A 19,021-nucleotide genomic window follows, 5' to 3' on the forward strand; every position below is an offset into this window, starting at 1 on the left:
GTGATAAGGAAAGATCAAAGAGCTTCTAGAGAATGCTAAGCAAAGGATAGGAAGGGAAGTTAAAAAAAGTAAATATGGTCTCACACATGCTAAAACGTGCTGAAGCTCACTTATCACAAGAGAAATGCATATAAAACTACACCCAAACACCGTTTTTTTACCTATCAGATGAGGAAAACCCAGAAGTTTGGTAACTGAAAGTGTCACCAGGCCTATGGGACAGCAGGCAAGCTCAGACACTGTGGGACATGGTGGTAAACAAGAAAAACTCTACGGAGGGTAATCTGCAAATATATGGCATATTTTTAGAAGCATATGCTGTATGACCTATCAGTTTGGAAATTTATCATACAGGGATGCTTGTTTACATGTGAAAAGACATCATAGCATTATTTGTTATAACAAAATATTAGGAACAGCCCAAATGCCCTTTAGGAGGAGACTGCTTAATACTCTGAGGTATATCTATGGCAACGGAATACTATTCAGCTGTCAAAAAGAGTGATAATGGCAGTGGTGATGATGATGATGACGGTGGTTATGATGGTGATAATGGTGGTGGTGATGATGATGGTGATAATGGTGGTGGTGATGATGGTGATGATAGCGATGGTGGTGATGATGATGATGGTGGTGGTTCTGATGGTGATGATGGTAGTGGTGATGGCGATGATGATGGTGATAATGGTGATGGTGATGGTGATGATGGTGATGGTGATGATGGTAGTGGTGATGGTGATGATGGTGATGGTGGTGATGATGGTGATAATGGTGGCGGTGATGGTGATGGTGAGGATGGTGATGGTGGTGATGATGATGGTGATGGTGATGATGATGGTGATAATGGTGGTGGTGATGGTGATGATGGTGATGATGGTGATGGTGGTGATGATGGTGATAGCTTTTATGTAAAAATGTGTGAAAGAAATTGGCATGGTACAGAACAGTGTGCACTGTCAGCCACATTTTGTGTAAAAGAGGGAGAAATAAGAACCTATATTTATTTTGCATATATGTGTGTGAGTGTGTGTGTGTGTGTGTGTGTGTGTATACGTATGCTGGAAGGATGTAAGAATCAAAGAATTACAGATGGAAACTTACAGTTTTTCAACCATGTGACCATATTTAAACAACTAAGGTTTTAAAGTGTTGGCAAGAAAACAAAGTGAAGCAATTTGCTCTTCCTTTTCCTCTGCCTATCTTCAGGCAGAGCTACAGCCCCCAAACTAAACAACAAAAACTGACTCCAACAGATTTGCCATCTGCCTTCCAAACCTGAAAGCAGGCACGCAACAAGGAAGCAGAAAGGCCAGGTCAGGGGTCCTCGGCAGCTCGCACTGCAGAGTTGTTACTTAACGTATTTAACGTGTGGATTTGAGGGGAACCCAACGGGCGGTTGCCCCACAGCCTCTGAAAGGTTACGAGCAAATGCCACATCCATATGCGCATAAAAAAATAACGCTTCAGGGAAGAGAACGCCTTTCTGTCCCTTTGGCCTGAGACCCAGACTCCGAGATCTTCCGTCTGAGCCACGGCTGACCTTCCTGGGAGCCGCGCTCCTCCGCGGCGGGGTTCCAGTGAGTTGGACTCACGCTGCTCTGTGGCTGCCACACTCACAGCTGAGTTTCCTGCGTGGAAATGCCCAGTCGCGCAGAACAAAATCCTTCGAGTTTAGCACAAACCCTGGCTGGGCAACAGTATGGCTCTCTGTTTTCATAAGTGATCTTCTGAGGATTCAAGCGAGATGCTCCACAATTCCTCAGGAGCCACAAACATCTCAAGAATGCCCAGCTCCACTACTGTGGCCTCTTGCCGGCACCTGACTGCCCCCCCCAACCCCCCGCCCACTACGATTTCTCTCCGACCTGTCCTCCCTATGGACAGCTCGCGGCTGAGCTTTGAAAAGATACTCATGAGCAACAGAACTTTCAAGTTTATTTTTTAAGAACTTTCAAGTTTTACTAGGAGTTTTCTTCCATGAGACACATGGATTTTGTTAATCTGCTCCCCCCCCAAAAGTATTCTAAAGATAAGACAAAGAAAGGTTTTCACTTAAATGAAAATATCTTTGATTAAAACTTTAGTTAAACAATTCAGCGACTCGATTTGGGGTCATCCCATTGGAGCTATCCACAGATCTGAAAATGAGCCTCAGCCAAGTTTTAAATTCCATGCTTTCAATGGGTGACAGCCCAGTAAAATCACAGGACACCCATTTTTCCAGAAACTCCCACTTTGATCATGGCAACACCATGATCGTTTTCACTAACAGAAATGGACTCCAGGCAAGGCTGCGTAAGTTGCCCAACAGGGAAAGAGAAAGAAATGGACGTTTAGTTAGGAGCTACATATCCCGCTTGCCTGGCATGGTGCTAAACCCTCTGCACACAGGCTCGGGCAGTGCTCTGAGGCTGCCGGGGTGTATATGGGAAGCAGGGGTGGGGGCTCCCAAGACCACCAGCAGGGGACCACGGGGAGGAGTACCCACAGTGAGCCCCTTTCCAGCCTATGCCAGGCAGCAAGAGGGCGCAGATTCTGCTCCTTGTACGCTAGAGGTGATGGGTCATAGCCAGGAGGCATGTGGAGACCCCCACTCATTAGAAATGTTCCCACTGCAGTCTCTCTTCCTCCCTTGACAGGCTGTGGTGACCACAGACAGCCATGGGGAATCCCAGCACGAAGATCCACACCCAACCGCAGACCCTCTAACTTTTGAGGAAGATGAATACCGTAAAGGAGGAACACCCAACTTCACCAACAGAGGCAGCGAGCAGGGCAGGCGATGGATCAGCAGGATGAGACACCCTCCTCCTCTCCCCTCCCCTCCCCTCCCCTCCCCTCCCTTCCATCTCACAGAACACACAAACAACTAAATCAAGTCTCCTGATTATGTCGCCAAGGACCCAGGACCACTGAACGCACGTTGCCCATCCAGGGCAGGAGAAGATGTGGCCTCAGAGTCCCCATGGGGAAGTGAGCACTTAACAGTGACCCAGCCTGTGCAAGGCAGGGTCTCGGCAGATCTGAGAGCCTGCATTTCTTGCTGCACCCTGATATTAATGCTCGGGAGAAGGGGAGAGCCTACCTGAATACCCCAGTCATTGAAATAAGGGAGAGCAAACTTCAGGCTCTCCGGTTTTGTAATTAGGATTTAGCGACCACCGCCTTCCTGGGAGAGGAAAAGATGGAGTCAGTGCCTGAGCTTCCTAACCAGGATCTCGGGCTCTGGCTTTCCAGCATCTCAGGGGCCCGTCTCCACCCAGAATCGGAGCTGGTAAAGCAAGAACAAGACCTCAGAATAAGTATCTCTGGGAGAGACACAGGAGGACACAGCATCCGCAAAAGCAAGAACTCACTCAAAGGCCTGGAAATGAAAACTAGGAGGATTGAACCATGACGCGCAGTAGGAGGACGGCAGAGCAGAAGAGACAGGGCTAGAGGACAGATCGGTAATCTGGAAGACCAAGCAGAGGGAGCTGCACGAAGGCACCAAGAGGTTAAAAGTATAGATAAAATATGAAGAGACGGCCCTGGCCAGTGTGGCTCAGTGGGTAGGGCATCATCCCCTGAACAGAGAGGTCACCAGTTCAATTCCCCATCAGGACACATGCCTGGGTTGCAGGTTCGGTCCCCGGTCAGGGCACATACAAGGGACAACTAATCAATGTTTCTCACCTTCTCTTTCCCTTCCTTCCCTTCTCTCTAAAATCAATAGGCATGTCTTCCGATAAGGATTAAAAAGTAGTAAGAATAAAGGATCTCTTTTTAAAAAAGAAGTAGAAATGGCCAGTTATAAAAATAGTCACAGGGAGGTGAGATACAGCACAGGGAATACAGTCAATAATATTGCAATAACTTATGTACCAGACTTATTGGGGTGAACACTTTGTAAGTTATATAATCTCCATTCACTATGTTGTACACCTAAAACTAATATAATAGTGAAGGTCAACTGTAACAGAAAAATATTGAAAAAGTAAAACAACTGAAAATAAAAGTTCTGGATCAAAGAACCTATTTGCATGATCCATAGACATGAACTAAGTGGTGAAGGCGGGGCGGGGGCGGGTGTTGCTGGAGGGAAGGGAGGTACCAGGTAGTGGGGAGCAAAGGGAAAAATAATTGGGACAACTGTAGTAGCATAATCAATAAAATATACTTTAAATACTTCTGGATCATAACTTTAAAAAAAGATTTATGTAAAAAGAGCCATTTTGAATCTAGGTCTAAAAAACTGATTTTGAAGAAGAAAAGAGAAGGGGAACTAGCTATTTTTTCTGATTCTTTAGAAGAGAGGGGAACAGGAAGACTGAGGAGCAGGTGGCAGGGAATACTTTTCACTGTATTTTCTTTTGTACTTTTGAGTTTTATAGCAAGTCTATGATTTATCAACAAAGAGTGAATAAACTAATCTAAAATTTTATTTTAAATCCTAAAGCCATGATGAACTTTATGCAAATATATTTGAGAATCTAGATTAAATGGGGGACTCAAGAAGAAATGGAAAGTTTAAATAAACCTACAACCTTTAAAATTGCAGTCAACAGTACCAAGAGAAATCTATCCATAAAAAAGGCACCTGGCCCAGATGGTTTTATAGGCAAAAGGTTTCATCCAGCTTCTCAGAAAATACAGCTGACTCTTGACAACATGGATTTGAACTGAGAGGCTCCACATATATGTGGATTTTTTCATAAATACTGTGTTTCTTCTTCCTTATGATTTTCTGAATAACATTTTCTTCTCTCTAGCTTACCATAGTGTAAGAATACAGTACAAGGTACATATAACATGCAGAATGTGTGTTCATCAGCTGTCAATGCTATTAGTAGTTAAATGTGGGGGGAGTCAAAAGTTATACATGGATTTTCAACCACAGGGGGTGTTGGTGCTCCTTACCCCTGTGTCATTCAAGGGGCAACTATAAACCTCTTATACCAAACAAACTTGATGTTGCTTCAAAAATTAAGTTAAAAAATCTGGCCCAGTATGAAAATAGTTATTTAAAAATATTAAATGTGGAAACTGTCCTAAAAGGCACAGCCCTGCCAAAACATGACACTGGTTGTCACTCCTCAAATGTAGACAATGAGCCAGCTGAAGGGTTGGCACCCACGCTCAGTTTCCACGGTCTAGTGGCAGGGGGACCGTGACATCCCACAGCCCCAAGCTGTCCCCTACACTCAGCCAGCACTCACACGTGGCACACCATTGACAGGCTAGCCCCCGGGGAGTGGACACCCCATGCTGGACCCTTCACTGGACGAGAACCTCCTCATGTCCAGCAGATACCCTGGCGTATGCGTCTCTGTTCAAAGACAGACAAGGGACCACATGCCATCCATCTGGTAGACCCAGGCTTTGTGACGTCCTTGCCCTCAATGAAGCCGCTTCCTTAACCCCGGTGGGTGATGTTGTGAAATTTAAGCCGACCCCTTGTCTACCAGGTGGCTGCCCAGAAGGGACCAGCCTTGCAGGATAGAAACAGTACATGTGCTTTTGAACACACACACATTTAGCAATGGAACAAAACACGGCAAAGGGTTCACGTGAACTTGAAAATAATCACTGCCTTTGGGGACTGATGGACAGCAGAACTCAGGGAAAGGCCCAAAGAGGGCTCGAACGATGCTTGTCATTTTTACTTCTTAAATTATGTTTTAAGTAAAAATGTCCAAATAATAACATTGGTTAAATCAGAGGTGGGACATCCTTGATTCCTCTTGCTTTCACTCCTCACGGCTCATCCACATGGTGTATTAAGGTGGCCACCAACTTTTTGCTCGTCCTCCTTGTGGGAGGTGAAATCTACCCAGTCCTGCCTTTTGACCTGTTTGGACCAGCAGGGGCCAGCAGGAATCATGAAGAGAGAATTCCAGACCTCAGCCTTCCTAAAGCCTAGGCATCTCTGCTTCTGCACTCTGGCAAATCAACCGTTATGCCACACAGAGGCTCAGGCTAGACATTTGTAGGGTGAGAAAGCACATGGACAGAGAGAAGTCATGTGGAGGGAGAGGCACCGAGGCATCGGATGTGTGAGCGTTAACAGAAGAACCACCCTGCTGAGCCCTACCTGATGCCTGACTCACAGAATCCTGGGAAATTATAAACTTGATTTTTTTTCCCATCCTCACTTAATTTTTAGAGAGAGAGGAAGGGAAAAATAAAGAGAAACAGAGAGAGAGAGAGAAACATTCATTGGTTGCCTCCTGCCCATCCCCTGACCAGGCCCCGACCGGGGATCCACCCCACAGCCTTCCAATGTGGGAAAGAAGACAGTGCTCCAACCAACTGAACCACACAGGCCAGGGCAAATTTTATTGCCGTTTTAAGCCAGTGAGTTCTGGAGTGGTTTGTGGCCTAATAACAAACACCTCAATGAGTCCTGATAGCTTTCTCTTCAAAACAGATTCCCAGGCCATCCTGGTCTTCCTTTCCTGCCCCGCCGTCCGGGGTTACACCCGAGCCTTCTCGTCTAGCTCCCATGATGAGACCATACTGCGTGTTAGGTCCCCCATTGCTCTGGAACAAAACCCGAGCCCTGCCCTGGCCTGCATGAAGGCCACCACCCCAGTTCCACACGGCGCTTCTAGCCCTCTGCTCCCCACTGCACAGCTTTTGTGCTCACTGGGGCCCTTGCTGGGCATGCCACGCCTCAGCTCTCATGGGACTGGCGTCCTCATTCCATCCACCGGGTTCTGCTCCCAGGCCACCTCTCCTTGGATGGCCTCCCTGACTTCTGGTCAAAATAGAGTCTTCTGCCCATCACTCCCCAACCTTGACTTCCTTGGCAGTAGAGTGTGTATCAGATGTGTTTCTCTGGTACATAAGCATCCGAAGGACTTTTTTCTGGCTCCCCAGTGACCAGTCTGTCACAGGCTCTGGCATGCCGTGGGGTGAATGAGTGAGCACAGGAGGGAGGGCTGAGCTTCTCTGCTGTTTTCAGCATATTTGAAAAAGCACACCTTCCCAGCCTCCCACGGCTCCTTCCTTCTGGTCAACCCAACCGATCTGAGCATTAATGCCACTTCCTCAAAGCAGTCTTACCCAATAATAGAATTAAAAATAGCCGAGTGGTGTCTCTTGAGCACATCACCTTTCTGTAAGGCTAACTTCCCCAAGCATCAGCCTCTGGCTTTTCCTCTGTTCTTCACCGCCTATTTTTCCTGCTGCAACTCCAAGCCCCGTGAGAGCAGAGGCCATGGTCGAACTATGTCCTCAGAAGGTAGACCAGTGTGTCCCATAAACAGATGCTTGATCATTGTTGAAATAATAATACTGAACGAATAAAGACAGATAAAAGACCAGGCCTTAGAAGAAACGTACGTAGGTTCTGGCTGAGTAGCTCAGTTGGTTAGAGCATCATCCCCATACGCTGAGGGTGTGGGTTCGATCCTCGGTCAGGGCACACACAAGAATCGACCAGTGAATGCATCAGTAAGTGGAACAACAAATGCATGTTTCTTTCTCTCTCAAATCAATAAAAATGAAATTAAATAAAAAACAAAAAACCACATTGGTAATGCAGGGCATTAAAAAGAACTTCAATAATAAGTGCCAATGAAAAAGTATTTTTCTGCCAGCATTTTGCTGACTTCTCTTAGCATCGTAGGAAGTTGCTTCCCATGAACCTTCTGAACATGATCTGCTTACAAAGTCAACTGAGATTGTGAATTTCCTAACTAACGCTTTGAATCATGCAATTATTAGTTTATCTGGAATTCATAGTAAAAATGTTGATTTTAATCAATGAACCTGACATTAAGAAATACATTTTAAAATTAACTGAGAAGATCAGAAGAATGATATCAAAATTTGAAAGTGCCCAGTAGGATCCTCAGAAGACTCAAGAAGACACTGACTGTGTATATAAAACAAGGACGGGATGCTATGAAAAGAAAAAAGAATAGGAGAGAGATTTTAAAAATTAAAAACGAATGACAAAACACAACATTCCGTGGGAGGTCAAGTCCAGGACATCTTCCAAACTTTAGGAGAAAAAAGAAGAGCTGGAAAATGTTACAGAAAAGACAAGGAACATGTATCTTAACTAACAGGAGTTCCAGAAAAACAAACAAAACAAAACAAAAAAAGTTAAAAAAGCAGGGGAGGGAAGGACTACCAAAGCCAACACAAGGACTCTTCAAAGGCCTGAAAGGGGTACCCTTAGGCCTCCCCGAGGGTCCAGAGGCATCAGTGAAAAAAGACCCTAACCCAGTCTTCTGTTAGGAAATTGCAGAAGACGGAGCACACAAGGGAAGTTTCTAAAAGCTTCCAGAGAGGAAAGAACAGGTCACCCACCAAAGCAACGACGATCAAACCACATCAGAGGAGCCCGCGGCAGCCTCTTCCAAGTTCGGAAGGTGGCTGATGTCCAACTGGGGTCACAAGGAAGGCGAAGGGAACAAGCGTTCAGCAACGCCCAGGCTCTCCTGGGTCTCTGTAACTGTTCCTAGCCGTTGTCCCGAGAAAGTGCTCCAGATAAACAACGGCTCACAGCCCACGGTCTGAGGGGGCGACGGGAAGACGGATGGAGGTAATAAGGAGAGAAGAAGTGCTCACCTGGGCCCCACTGAACACTCAGTCCACGGGCCGAGTCACGGCGATGGGAGCCTACCTTTCAATGTCACAACTACAACCTGGAGAGGAGAGGACACCGACAGACGTCAACGTGGAGGGAGAAACAGAGAGACGCACAGAAGTGAAGGGAACCACCGTGGATCATGACAGGCGGGTAACACACATTGTCTACGCAGACAGAGCAAGAGACGCTCAGGTGCGTTCTCTCCACAGAGAAATGGCAATGGCCTGGCTAATTAGAACCAGACATAGAGACCCTTTTGGGACTAGGGGCTTTGGCTTATAGTTCTGTACCACTTGCTCGTTTACATGGGTGCCATTACTTTGATGATTTTTTATTTTATGTTTTTAATTTTTATTATTTAAAAAAATTTTTTTAAATTTATTTTTAGAGAGAGGAAGGGAGAGAGAAAGAGATGGAGAGAAACATCAATGTGTGGTTGCCTCTCATGTGTCCCCCAAGTGGGGACCTGGCCCACAACCCAGGCACGTGCCCTGACCGGGAATCAAACTGCTGAACTCTCAGTTCACAGGCCAGCGCTCAATCCGCTGAGCCACAGCAGCCAGGGAAGTACTTTGATTATTTTTAATGTGCTCATTCATTGATCCTGCATAGACAGTGACAACCAACTCTTAGGATAAGAAGCAAAATACAGAAAGACACTAAAAGGCGCTTTAATAGGGGATTGGTTAAGTGAACACTGTTGTAGTCACACTGTCAAATCTGGCACACATGCACAAAACTCCCAAGACAGAACTCAGCGCTAGCAGTTGCAGAACACGTGTCTAACTGATTATCATGCATGTAAAACCAGAAATAACGTACAGAGAAGACTGCGTGCGCGCATATGCTGAGAAGGGAAGACACTCAGCTAACAGTGATCTCCTGGGCAGGACAGAAAGGTCCTTGACCACTTTATCTGCATCCTTTGAATGTTTTACAAGAATGTATGTAATTTTAGGGAGTGAGAGAGAGAATGAGAGAGAGATCTATGTAAGAGAGAAACATCCATCGGATGCCTCCCACATGCATCCCGGCCAGGAACCGAACCCGCAACCTAGGTATGTGCCCTGACCAGGAATCGAACCCACAACCTTTTGGTGTACGGGATGATGCTCCCCAATCAACAGGGCAACCGGGCCAGGGCTGTTAGCTTGCATTTTGCTTTTGAACTCAAAAGTGCTGATGATGTTTGCAGAGAAACAAACAACTGCCCACTGGGATCTCTTGAGCTTGGCAACTGGGGTTGGGAGCAGAGCGGCCTGAGGGGCTGATGTCCCTCCACCTACGACTCCCACGGTCCCTCCACTTGCCTCTAAGACCTCACTCGGCTATCACAGGTCCAAAATGAGCTACTGAAAGGAACTTTAAGAGTCTTATTCTTTTCCTTTTGTATTCAAAACTAACCTCAAATTGGCATCATTGCCTGGGTCTATATTAAAAGTCATGGACTACAACTTTTCAATGGCTTGAAGTCTCTTTAAGTCTCTGATAAATTCCAAGTGCCAAAATTGAGTTCTTTTGGTTGTGGTTCTCTGGGAACAACCAGGTAGGCCAATTTTAAATCGACACCTGCTGATCGGTCCTGGATGCCGGATGGTTAAGTGACAGAAAAGCTGCCAGGCACAACCCTGGCAAGAATTAGCAAGGTGAAGTGTAATCCCCAGGAGTTCTTTACAGTGGAAAACATGTCTCAATAATGTGTGATTCCTGCTATACGCTCAGAGTTCCGGACTCAGAAGGATTCTATGGCTTTAATATGCATATGTCTGTTTGTTTGTTTTTTAAATGATAAATGTCACTGAATAATTAACAATATGGTTAAGTGGAATCTGGACAAACTGGATACAGGGGAGGCCGGGATGGTAAAAGGACTCATAACTTGGACGTCTAAGGAATTCTGGAAGTCCCTATTTTCACTCATTGGGGTTCCTGAAAATGTGTGTGAAATTCATACGCTACAGTTTCGATGTACATGTTATTAGGAGGGAGAACTCCGTTCCCAGAGTTAAAGAATGTCATAAAAAGCCTTATTTATGGCTCCTGCCAGGTCTGACTCCTGGGGATCAGGAAATCAGGCAGGAGGGAGACCATCCTTGTCCCTCCGCACTGGGACCTGGGACATCCATGCAGGTACCTCCCACTCGCAGACCACTGGTCTCTCCATGGGGCCAAGGCATCTGGCTGAGAAGAAAATCTCTCTTGGCCATAAGTGCCTGTCACGTGCGCCTCGGCTTCTGCCAGGGGGGACAGAGGTCATGGGTGGGGCTGTCCTGCCCACCCCTCATAGAGTGAGGTTGGGGCAAATGTGTGATAGGGGGAGGTGGGCAGCAGGTGAGGGCTGAGAACCACAGGTGGACCTCAGGCTCTGGCCCTTAGAATGGGTAGGTGGATGGGGGTGCTCCCGAGAGCCTGAATACCTCCGGGTGGAGGGGGCAGCAGGAGGCAGCTGTTCCCCTGGGCCCAGGTGGCAATGGCCTAGTGGTTAGTCCACAGATGAAGGAAAACAAGCTCAGTGATACCTGAGGGCAAGATGTGAGTTGCAGGCTGTCTGCTCTTGCAAGTAGTGGGATGGTTTATCAGCCTAAACAGGAATCCACAGGGAGGACGAGGCACCTACCTGCTTTTAGTTATGTCAAGGAAGGGGTGAAGGGATTCCGATCAGCCCAGGAGCTAGACTCAGTGAGAGCAGGACTGGTTTCTGCAGCCTAAATTTCCTAACAGTTTCCCATAGAGAGGCTGGTGCTATTTGAGAGGGAGTGAGCTCCCTGTGGCTGGAGGTAATCAAGCACATTCTGGACAAATACTCAGGAGAGGACCTAAGCCTCAGATTAAGGTTAATGTTACAAGTCCCATCAAGCCCTGAGCAGTGTGGCTCCATGGGTGGGGTGTCATTCCGCAAAATGAAAGGTCACCGGTTAGATTCCAGGTCAGGGCACATGTCCAGGTTGCGGGTTTAGGCCCCAGTCCAGGCGCATAGGTGAGGTAACCAATTGATGTTTCTCTCTCACATCGATGCTTCTCTCCCTCTTTTTCTCCCTCCTTTCCCCTTTCTCTAAAAATAAACAAATAAAATTGTTTAAGAAGCCCTGGCTGGAGTGGCTCAGTGGATTGAGCCCCAGCCTGTGAACCAGGGGGTCGCTGTTTCGATTCCCAGTCAGGGCACATGCCTGGGTTGCGGGCCGGGTCCTCAGTTGGGGGCGCATGAGAGGCAAACACACATTGATGTTTCTCTCCCTCTCTTTCTCCCTCCCTCCCCTTCTCTCTAAAAAGAAATAAAGTCTTTAAAATTTTTTTAAAATATAGAAAAAAGTCCCATCAAGCCAAAGAATGTCCATAATGGGCCACAACTGCAGGCATAAAACACAGCTGTCTTAACGGCAGCCCCTCCCACCCGAGTCCCTTCTCAGCCTCCCTCCCCTCCCCCACCTCACTAAGGGTTCCTTATCCTGTGGCCAGGCTGGCAGAGGGCACCTGGGTGACCATAGCAAAGCCCTGTCCGCCTGTCCCTGCTCCCAGGGTGTGGACACAACCCAGCATCCCCGAACAGGACACCGACCTCAGGAACACGTTTAAGACTTTAAAGACATGGACTGGCAGTTATACCGCGAAAGGCACTCACCCACGGGGACGTGTTCCCTGTCGGACTTCTTATACCCCAAGGCACACTTCCTGTCTATTTCCTACTTCTATTCCTGGAAGATAAGAAGAACTTCCCCCCGCCCCTCAGCCCCCAGCCCTGGAGCAAATCACTGGGCTCTGACATTGAGAAGTTATTTTGAACACTGATTTGAAAATGCCAAAGGAAAAAAAAAGAAAAGAGCACTGAAAACAGCCATGTAAAAACCTGGGATTTGCAGACACTCTGGAATGTTCCTTCTCTGCCTCTGGTCCACACGGAGTCTGGTGGAGACGGGCAGCTGACGTTAGGACCCCCTCACGCGAGGCGGGGGATGTGAGTCACCCTGGGGATGTCTGTCCTAGCCCCCCTCACCCCCCATGTCCAGAAGAGTCTCCTCGCCTAGCGTTCTCAGCTTGAAGTATCTAGAAGTTTCCTCACTTCTCTACTTTCCAGGGAGCCTCACCTCAGCTGGCAGGACAGGTTTTTCCACTCTGACCAGTGTCAGACGGATGCGGATGCGGGAATGTCTAATGCCTTGTGTGTCAAAATGGGTGGCCCTTCAGCTGGCAGGAGACAGCACTAATAAGCTTGCGACATTCCTTCCTGGGACACAACTCTGTGGCAGGACCGGCACACAGACCCCCAGCGGCGCGACAGGGCGCCCCCAACGCTCGCGCGTTCATGGCCTTGGACTGGATGCACATTCTAAACAAACAACCGCATGGTGAGGTATGCAGGCCAAAACAGGAGTGGTGTGAAAAAACACATCTAGCACACGTACAAACCCACGCGCGCCCAGGCCCACCCCGTGACCAAAATCCCCACAAGTAAAAAAAAAAAAAATGGGGTTCCATTCAAGTTTAGATCTTTTTCTAAACTCTACCTGGACTTATTCTAAGCACGTGATCATTTCTAAAGCGTGTGAACGTCCAAGGATTTTTAAAAGGTAAGAGCTGTCTTGACGTGGGGTATCCCTGGTTTATTTCCTGGTAGCCCGCTTTCCTTGGGCAGCACCGTAGAGAGATCAGTGACTAGACTGGGGGAAAGGAAAGCAGGCTTCTGTAAATCTATTTTCTGGAAATAACCTCACACGGATGGACATGCTTGCTCTTTGGGTGCCAGGGAGCAATGAGAAACAACCCACACACCCCAAAACGTCCAACAGGAGGGTAAATATGAGCTTAATGATTTTCAGTAGGGCTCCACTCTGAAATGATGCTCCTGTGGATCTGCGTGGGTCAGGTGACCAGCATGAGGCTCTGTGAGAAAAGCGGGAGCCTAAGCCCAGAGAAATGGACGGACGAGTCGGGACAAAGAGGCTCCCTCGTACTTGTGTTGGGGGCAGTGAGCTGCTGGGTGACATTTTTTTTTCTACTTACTTTTGCTTTTCAGTTTTAACAAACATGAGTCATTTTTATAACAACAAAACAAAATCAAATGTCCCCTTCAAAAAAAACTTTGTCACCCACATGACGGGATGTCCTGACTCTTAAGACCTCTGAGTCCACATTAAATTTTGTCCCACAGTCCCTCCATTTTTAGAATTTCAGTGAGAATCCTAAGATATATTTTATAATAAAAAAATTCAGCAAATAATGGCAGTTTAGGTCCTTCCGCTGAAAAGCCCCTGTGCTTACGTGGCCTGGGCTCCCCGTGGGAGAGGCCCGGCCGGCTTGGCTAGCCCTGTCCTTACCGTTATTCGCGTTCATGGCGCGGTCTGGACACGCGGCTGAGCCCTCCGGCCCCACACACCAGTACATGCTGGGCGGTCGCCGCGACATGCCAGCCATCAGCCTGCGGGGTGGCTGCTTTCCCAAGTCAGTGCTGGCTGCGGTCACCGTCACTGCCGCCCGAGGGAAGGTCTCAGGCATGGACTCACGGTCATGGCGGAGCAGAAAGCCGACTCGTTCTGGTGGGAAAAAAAAAAAATCATCAAATCAGAAAGCTTTTCTTCATTGTCAGGTGCCTTCCTGCATGGTTGCCTATATTTCTATTGGTTCATTGGTATTTTCCGTCTCCTGGGCCATATCCCTCTTCACAGTCCATCTTCACAGCCACACCTAGTCAGGTGGGGACAGCGAAAGGACAGTCCTCCCGCCCTGCCTCACAGCTGGGCTCCAATCATGTCCACCTGAGAAGAATCTGGAAGAAACCCCGAACAACGGCAGAGCACCTACTGGGAAAGGGTCCAATCATTGTTCCCTGGACACATGTCACTGTCACTTGCACAGTGACGCCAAGACAACTCAACAAGGCTCCTGCCTTCAGGGGCCCCCATTCCAGCTGGGGTGCAGCAGATGCTATTACAGTCAGTCACGCAACGAGGCCTTCCCTTTGCCCAGGACAGACTGTCCTGGAAGTCCAGAGGGGGACACAATTCCAAACGGGCCACCAGGACACAATCCAGAAGAGAAGGGCCCTAGAAAGCACTGGTGCTGGTTATGAAGCCAGAACAGTCTGAGCCCCAGGGGTCGGCAAAGTGGGCCCCGTATATTGGGCCTGTCCTCCGGCCTCCCAGGGTACACTTGGCAGTGTCTGAAGGCATGTTTGGTCGTCACAGCTGGGGGCGGGGTGCTGCTGGCCTCTAGTGGGGAGAGGTTTGGGACAGTACTGTGTACCCTACAATGTACAGGGCAGCCGCCCACCACAGAGCTATCCAGCCCAAATAGTGTGAATTACCACGAGAAGCTGAGTGAGATAAAGACTCATCTCCAAGGACTAACAAGGCTGCTCTCTCCTCTGAGGTTAGGGGGTCCCCCAACATAAGAGCCCACCCTGCTATGGTGATTAAATGACCAGAAGCACCGTGAGGGCAAGACCAAGGCCCAGCTCAGGCCTGGCATGGGGTAACTGCATGCTGCTCAGGGTATTACCATGTGAAATGCGTGTGTTTCTGTCCGTGTTTGTACATTTTCTATACTACCCGTGAAGCACGGGATAATTAGCAACCATTCTTGGACATGGGGAGTGATAGTGTAGTTAAAAAAAGAAAAAAAGATGAAGGTCATGTAAATGATGTCCAAGACTATATGGAAAGAAAAAAGCACAGTTAGAAAGTCAAAGGCTTGAATGATCTTGGTCACGTGTCATGGTGTAACCACAAGGTGAAACTTACATGCACCTCAGTTTTCTCGTCTCTTAAAAATAGACATGCATCCTCCTGCCCACCCAGGTAACCTCACCGGGCTGCAGACAGATTTTGCAATTTCTACAACAGGGCCAGAGTGGCTCTTATAATAACAGGGGGTGGGACTCGGGGACTGGGAGGCCAGCAGGGTCGCCCACCTGCCCTGTGATTAACGAGCTCAGAACGTCAGTGCTGGAGGGCAGGTGCACTGCCTCCCCAGTGGGCAGGTTCTGGACGGAGCCCTGAACTTGAGGTGGGCCCAGGGAGAAACAGCAAAACAGAACCTCTGCTTTACAATAAAGGCCCTAGTAACATTCAGAAACCAAACAAAACAGTGGCTCTCTGCTTCTAAATACGTCCCCAAATCAGCTCCTCAATATCCAACACGCTCCCCAAATCCAAACGTGGAACGGAAGTCTTACCCTAAAATGTGTTTACATTGAAAAAACAAAAACAAACAAACAAAAAATAACCTTTAAAATAGTTTAGGCCGCCTCTCAGCCAGTACACTTTGTTCCCCTTTTCATTTTCAGTTTCCTTTTGAAAAATCACTTTACCAGTGAAGGATTTTGCCTCTGGAGCAGTTTTCAATTACAATCTGTATTTTGGCTTAGACACGGAGGTAGCCGTTTTTAGATGAAGCAACTCCCATTTTGCTTAATGGCATCGAACGAATCTTTGCTTTTTCCTGCTTCTTTTGGGTTCAGACCAACGCAACCAATCGTGGTTGTAAATGACATGTTTTCTTTCCCTGATGGTATGTACATCCTAAAGAGAGCTTCAAGAGCTTTCTGCAATGATCATTATTTTAACAAGTTTTTAAGTGTTTAAGCCTCACCAATGTTCTTTTGCCAACTCTCCATAACTGGGCTAATGGAGCAGTCCAAATACTTAAAGAAAAAAAGTGTGTGTGGAGGGGAATCTGATTCTCACTCTACAAATGTTTTTACTGGGCCCTTTCACAAAGGGTGAACTTCATGAGTTCATGAAACGTACAGCAGCTAGGAAGGGCATAGTTAAGGAAGACACAAGCAATTCTGGATCTGCTCACCTGTTTTTATAGGAAGCTTAGCAAGGGTGGCCAGTATCCACGAGTCGGAAAACATTAGCAAATCAAGCATGTTAGAAATGCTCACATCATCCAGCGTGTTTTTGAATCCAAAGCCTGGTGGAGATGGTGGGCCCATGGTCCCACATATCCCTTGGTACCATTAGCATCCCTTGATCAATCCTGGCTTGCCTACAAAATGTGTTTGATGCGTTTCCAGACCTCAAAATATCATGGACCTGCAGACCCGAGAAACGGGTACTTCTCAATCCCAAATGAACACGCAAGCGTTCGAGAACAGAAGCCCTTCGGGAATACGAAACCACAATGGAGTAAAGGCTGTCCATTCATCATCGTTCACTGTGCCAGTAGGACCTGGGCACCTCCTGGATGGTTCTGGAAGCCCAGATGCAGCAGTGAGCATGGCAGGCACATAGGAACTGTCTCTGAACCCCGGAGCTCCCGTGGAGACCTCCAGGGAATTAAAGAAGTCCAACAGATAAAATGGGAACACAGTAGAGACCCCCAAAAACACAGACAGAGGGATGCGAGAGAGGAACTGGAGAACAAGATGGGCCAGGGTGGCTGGGGGCAATGGCCAGATGATCTGAGGAGGCAGAGGCCAGGTCAGCTGGGCGGGTGCCAGGAACATCTCCTGCACTTTCTGCTACTACAAGGAAAGCTACTGAAGGGTGCCAAGCAGAGGAATGGCACTATCTGCCTCACCTACTTAAAAAAAAATCATTCTGGCTGCCAAGCGGAAGCGATGGGCACAGGGAGGACTGTAATAGTGCACGATGCTGCGAGAAAGGAGGGCAGCGACCTGGACACATGCCAACAGGACTGGCTAACAGACTAAACCCAGGGGACAGGGAACGGGATGGAGGCTAATTCCTAGCGACCGAGCCAAAGAATTGATGCTGGGACCACTCCCCGAAATGTGGGAACCTGGGGGACAGAAAGGTTTGGCAGACCCCAAGGTCTCCTTTAGGGGTGCGTGCGTGCGTGTGTGTGTGTGCGTGTGTGTGTGTTTCAACTTATAAAAAAAGTTTGTTTTGCAATTGCATTCAACACTTTGTATTAGCTTCAGGTGTATGTTTTTAATTTAATTTCCTTACTCTTCCAGGACATAAGCAAAGATAATTAAGTCAGATCACAAAAGGTGTTGGATATTAACATTGCCCCAATGTGTGCGTATTCTTTATAAGGTCCAAGGGACTCAGAGGCAGGAGAAAAGCTCCTGTCTCTCTACCTCTCTGACACCTGCGTGGTGATGTGTTTGTGAGGGAAAAACTTTGGCCACAGAAGTCGCCAAATTCTCAGTCACCGTCTCCCTCTGATCCCCAGAGGTCCCCATATTTTCCATCACTCTCTCTCTCTTCCCTGGCTCTCCTGCCTCCTCCTGTTCCCCGCCCCAAGACTCACCCCCGAGCCCCTGTCAGGGAAGGTCGCCCACAGAGACCCCAAGAGATGGTAGTTTTTATCGACCAGTGACAGGACGCTTGACTTTGAGGAGGGTGACAACGTGCTGGGTGCTCCCGGCCCCCAGCATCACCAGACACCCCCCTATCCCCCCCTCCAACCCTCTCCCTCCGCGGGAGAGAGAGACTCCTGGCAGTCCCTTCCCAACACATATGCACTTTCACACGTGCACACGCGCGCTCACACTCCACGCACACGCGCGCTCCAAAAGTTGAAGGAAGGGGTTTTCTTCAAAGGCTGAGTAGACGTGTAGCCACTCTGGTTGTTTTCCTACCTTGGGTTCTTGCCTCTGCTCCCCACGCCCCGGCACCGTCCTGCGCTGGGTTTTGGGGTTCCGCTCCGGGGCCCCTCCCCCACCCCTCCCCCCGAGAGGCTGCCTGGGGTCTGAGCGCGGCCCCCGGGAGCTCCGGCCTGCGCTGCGGGGCCCAAGGTTTCACGCGGAGCGGCCGCAGGCGGCAGCTAGCACCCCGGGCGGGGCGCGGGCCGGGCCAGCGCTTACCTGAAGCGGCGGCGACGGCGACGGGGCTGCGCACGCGGGGCGGGGGGGGACACCAGCAGGCCGGGGCCCGGCGGTGCCACTGCCCTCCGCCCCCTGCGCTCCGGCCGCGCGCGCGGGGGCCGGGCCGGGCCCAGACGCACTTCCTCAATCCTGCGGCCACCCGCGGGCGGGGAGGGCGGGGGGGCGGCGGGAGGCGGGCGCGCGGGCGGCGCAAAGAGCGCGCCGGACGGAGACGGGCCGCGGCGGCTCCTCCCGGAACCCGCACGGGGAGCGCCCGCGCTGGCCCGCCTCAGTTTCCCCAGCGGGCAACCGCAGTGGGCAAATTCACCGCTCCTGCCCGGGAGGTGGCAGGGCCCACGGGCCCTTCTAGCGCGATGTCCCGTCCAGGTTTGGGTGCGCGCGGGGCCGGTGCGGCGATAAGATGGGCCGGTTCTTGGCTCCACCCAGCTTTCGCGGCCGCTCGGCTCCGCTCGCAGCAAAACCCGCGGGTGCACCTCTGACCTGTGCATACGGGCGGTACGCCCTGGCAGTGACACATGAACAAGGCAGGGGACGTTCGTTTGCGCACAGCTCTTGACGGGGCGATATAGAAATACGTCTTTTTAAAGCATTAATATTTGCCAACTGCGCCCCTTCCGTTATATGAATGTACTAATTTAATT

The 19,021-nt window shown here is 49.1% G+C and overlaps 1 protein-coding gene across 2 annotated transcripts in view; it reads right to left on the reverse strand.

Annotated features, from left to right (window-relative positions):
• Positions 1–14,112, reverse strand: part of LRRK1 (leucine rich repeat kinase 1) — a 90,446-nt gene extending 76,334 nt beyond the window's left edge. Inside the window, exon 1 of one of the 2 annotated variants that reach the window (XM_090263862.1) lies at positions 13,897–14,112. In XM_090263862.1, the coding sequence (XP_090119988.1) occupies positions 13,897–14,074 (178 nt within the window). In that variant the 5' untranslated portion in view covers positions 14,075–14,112. The remainder of the gene's footprint in view (positions 1–13,896) is intronic. The other variant, XM_090263863.1, reaches the window with a different exon arrangement.
• Positions 14,113–19,021: the final 4,909 nt, after the last annotated feature.

The sequence above is a fragment of the Furipterus horrens genome, unplaced genomic scaffold (assembly GCF_987537825.1).
Source record: "Furipterus horrens unplaced genomic scaffold, mFurHor1.1.pri manual_scaffold_16, whole genome shotgun sequence".
NCBI lineage: Eukaryota > Metazoa > Chordata > Mammalia > Chiroptera > Furipteridae > Furipterus > Furipterus horrens.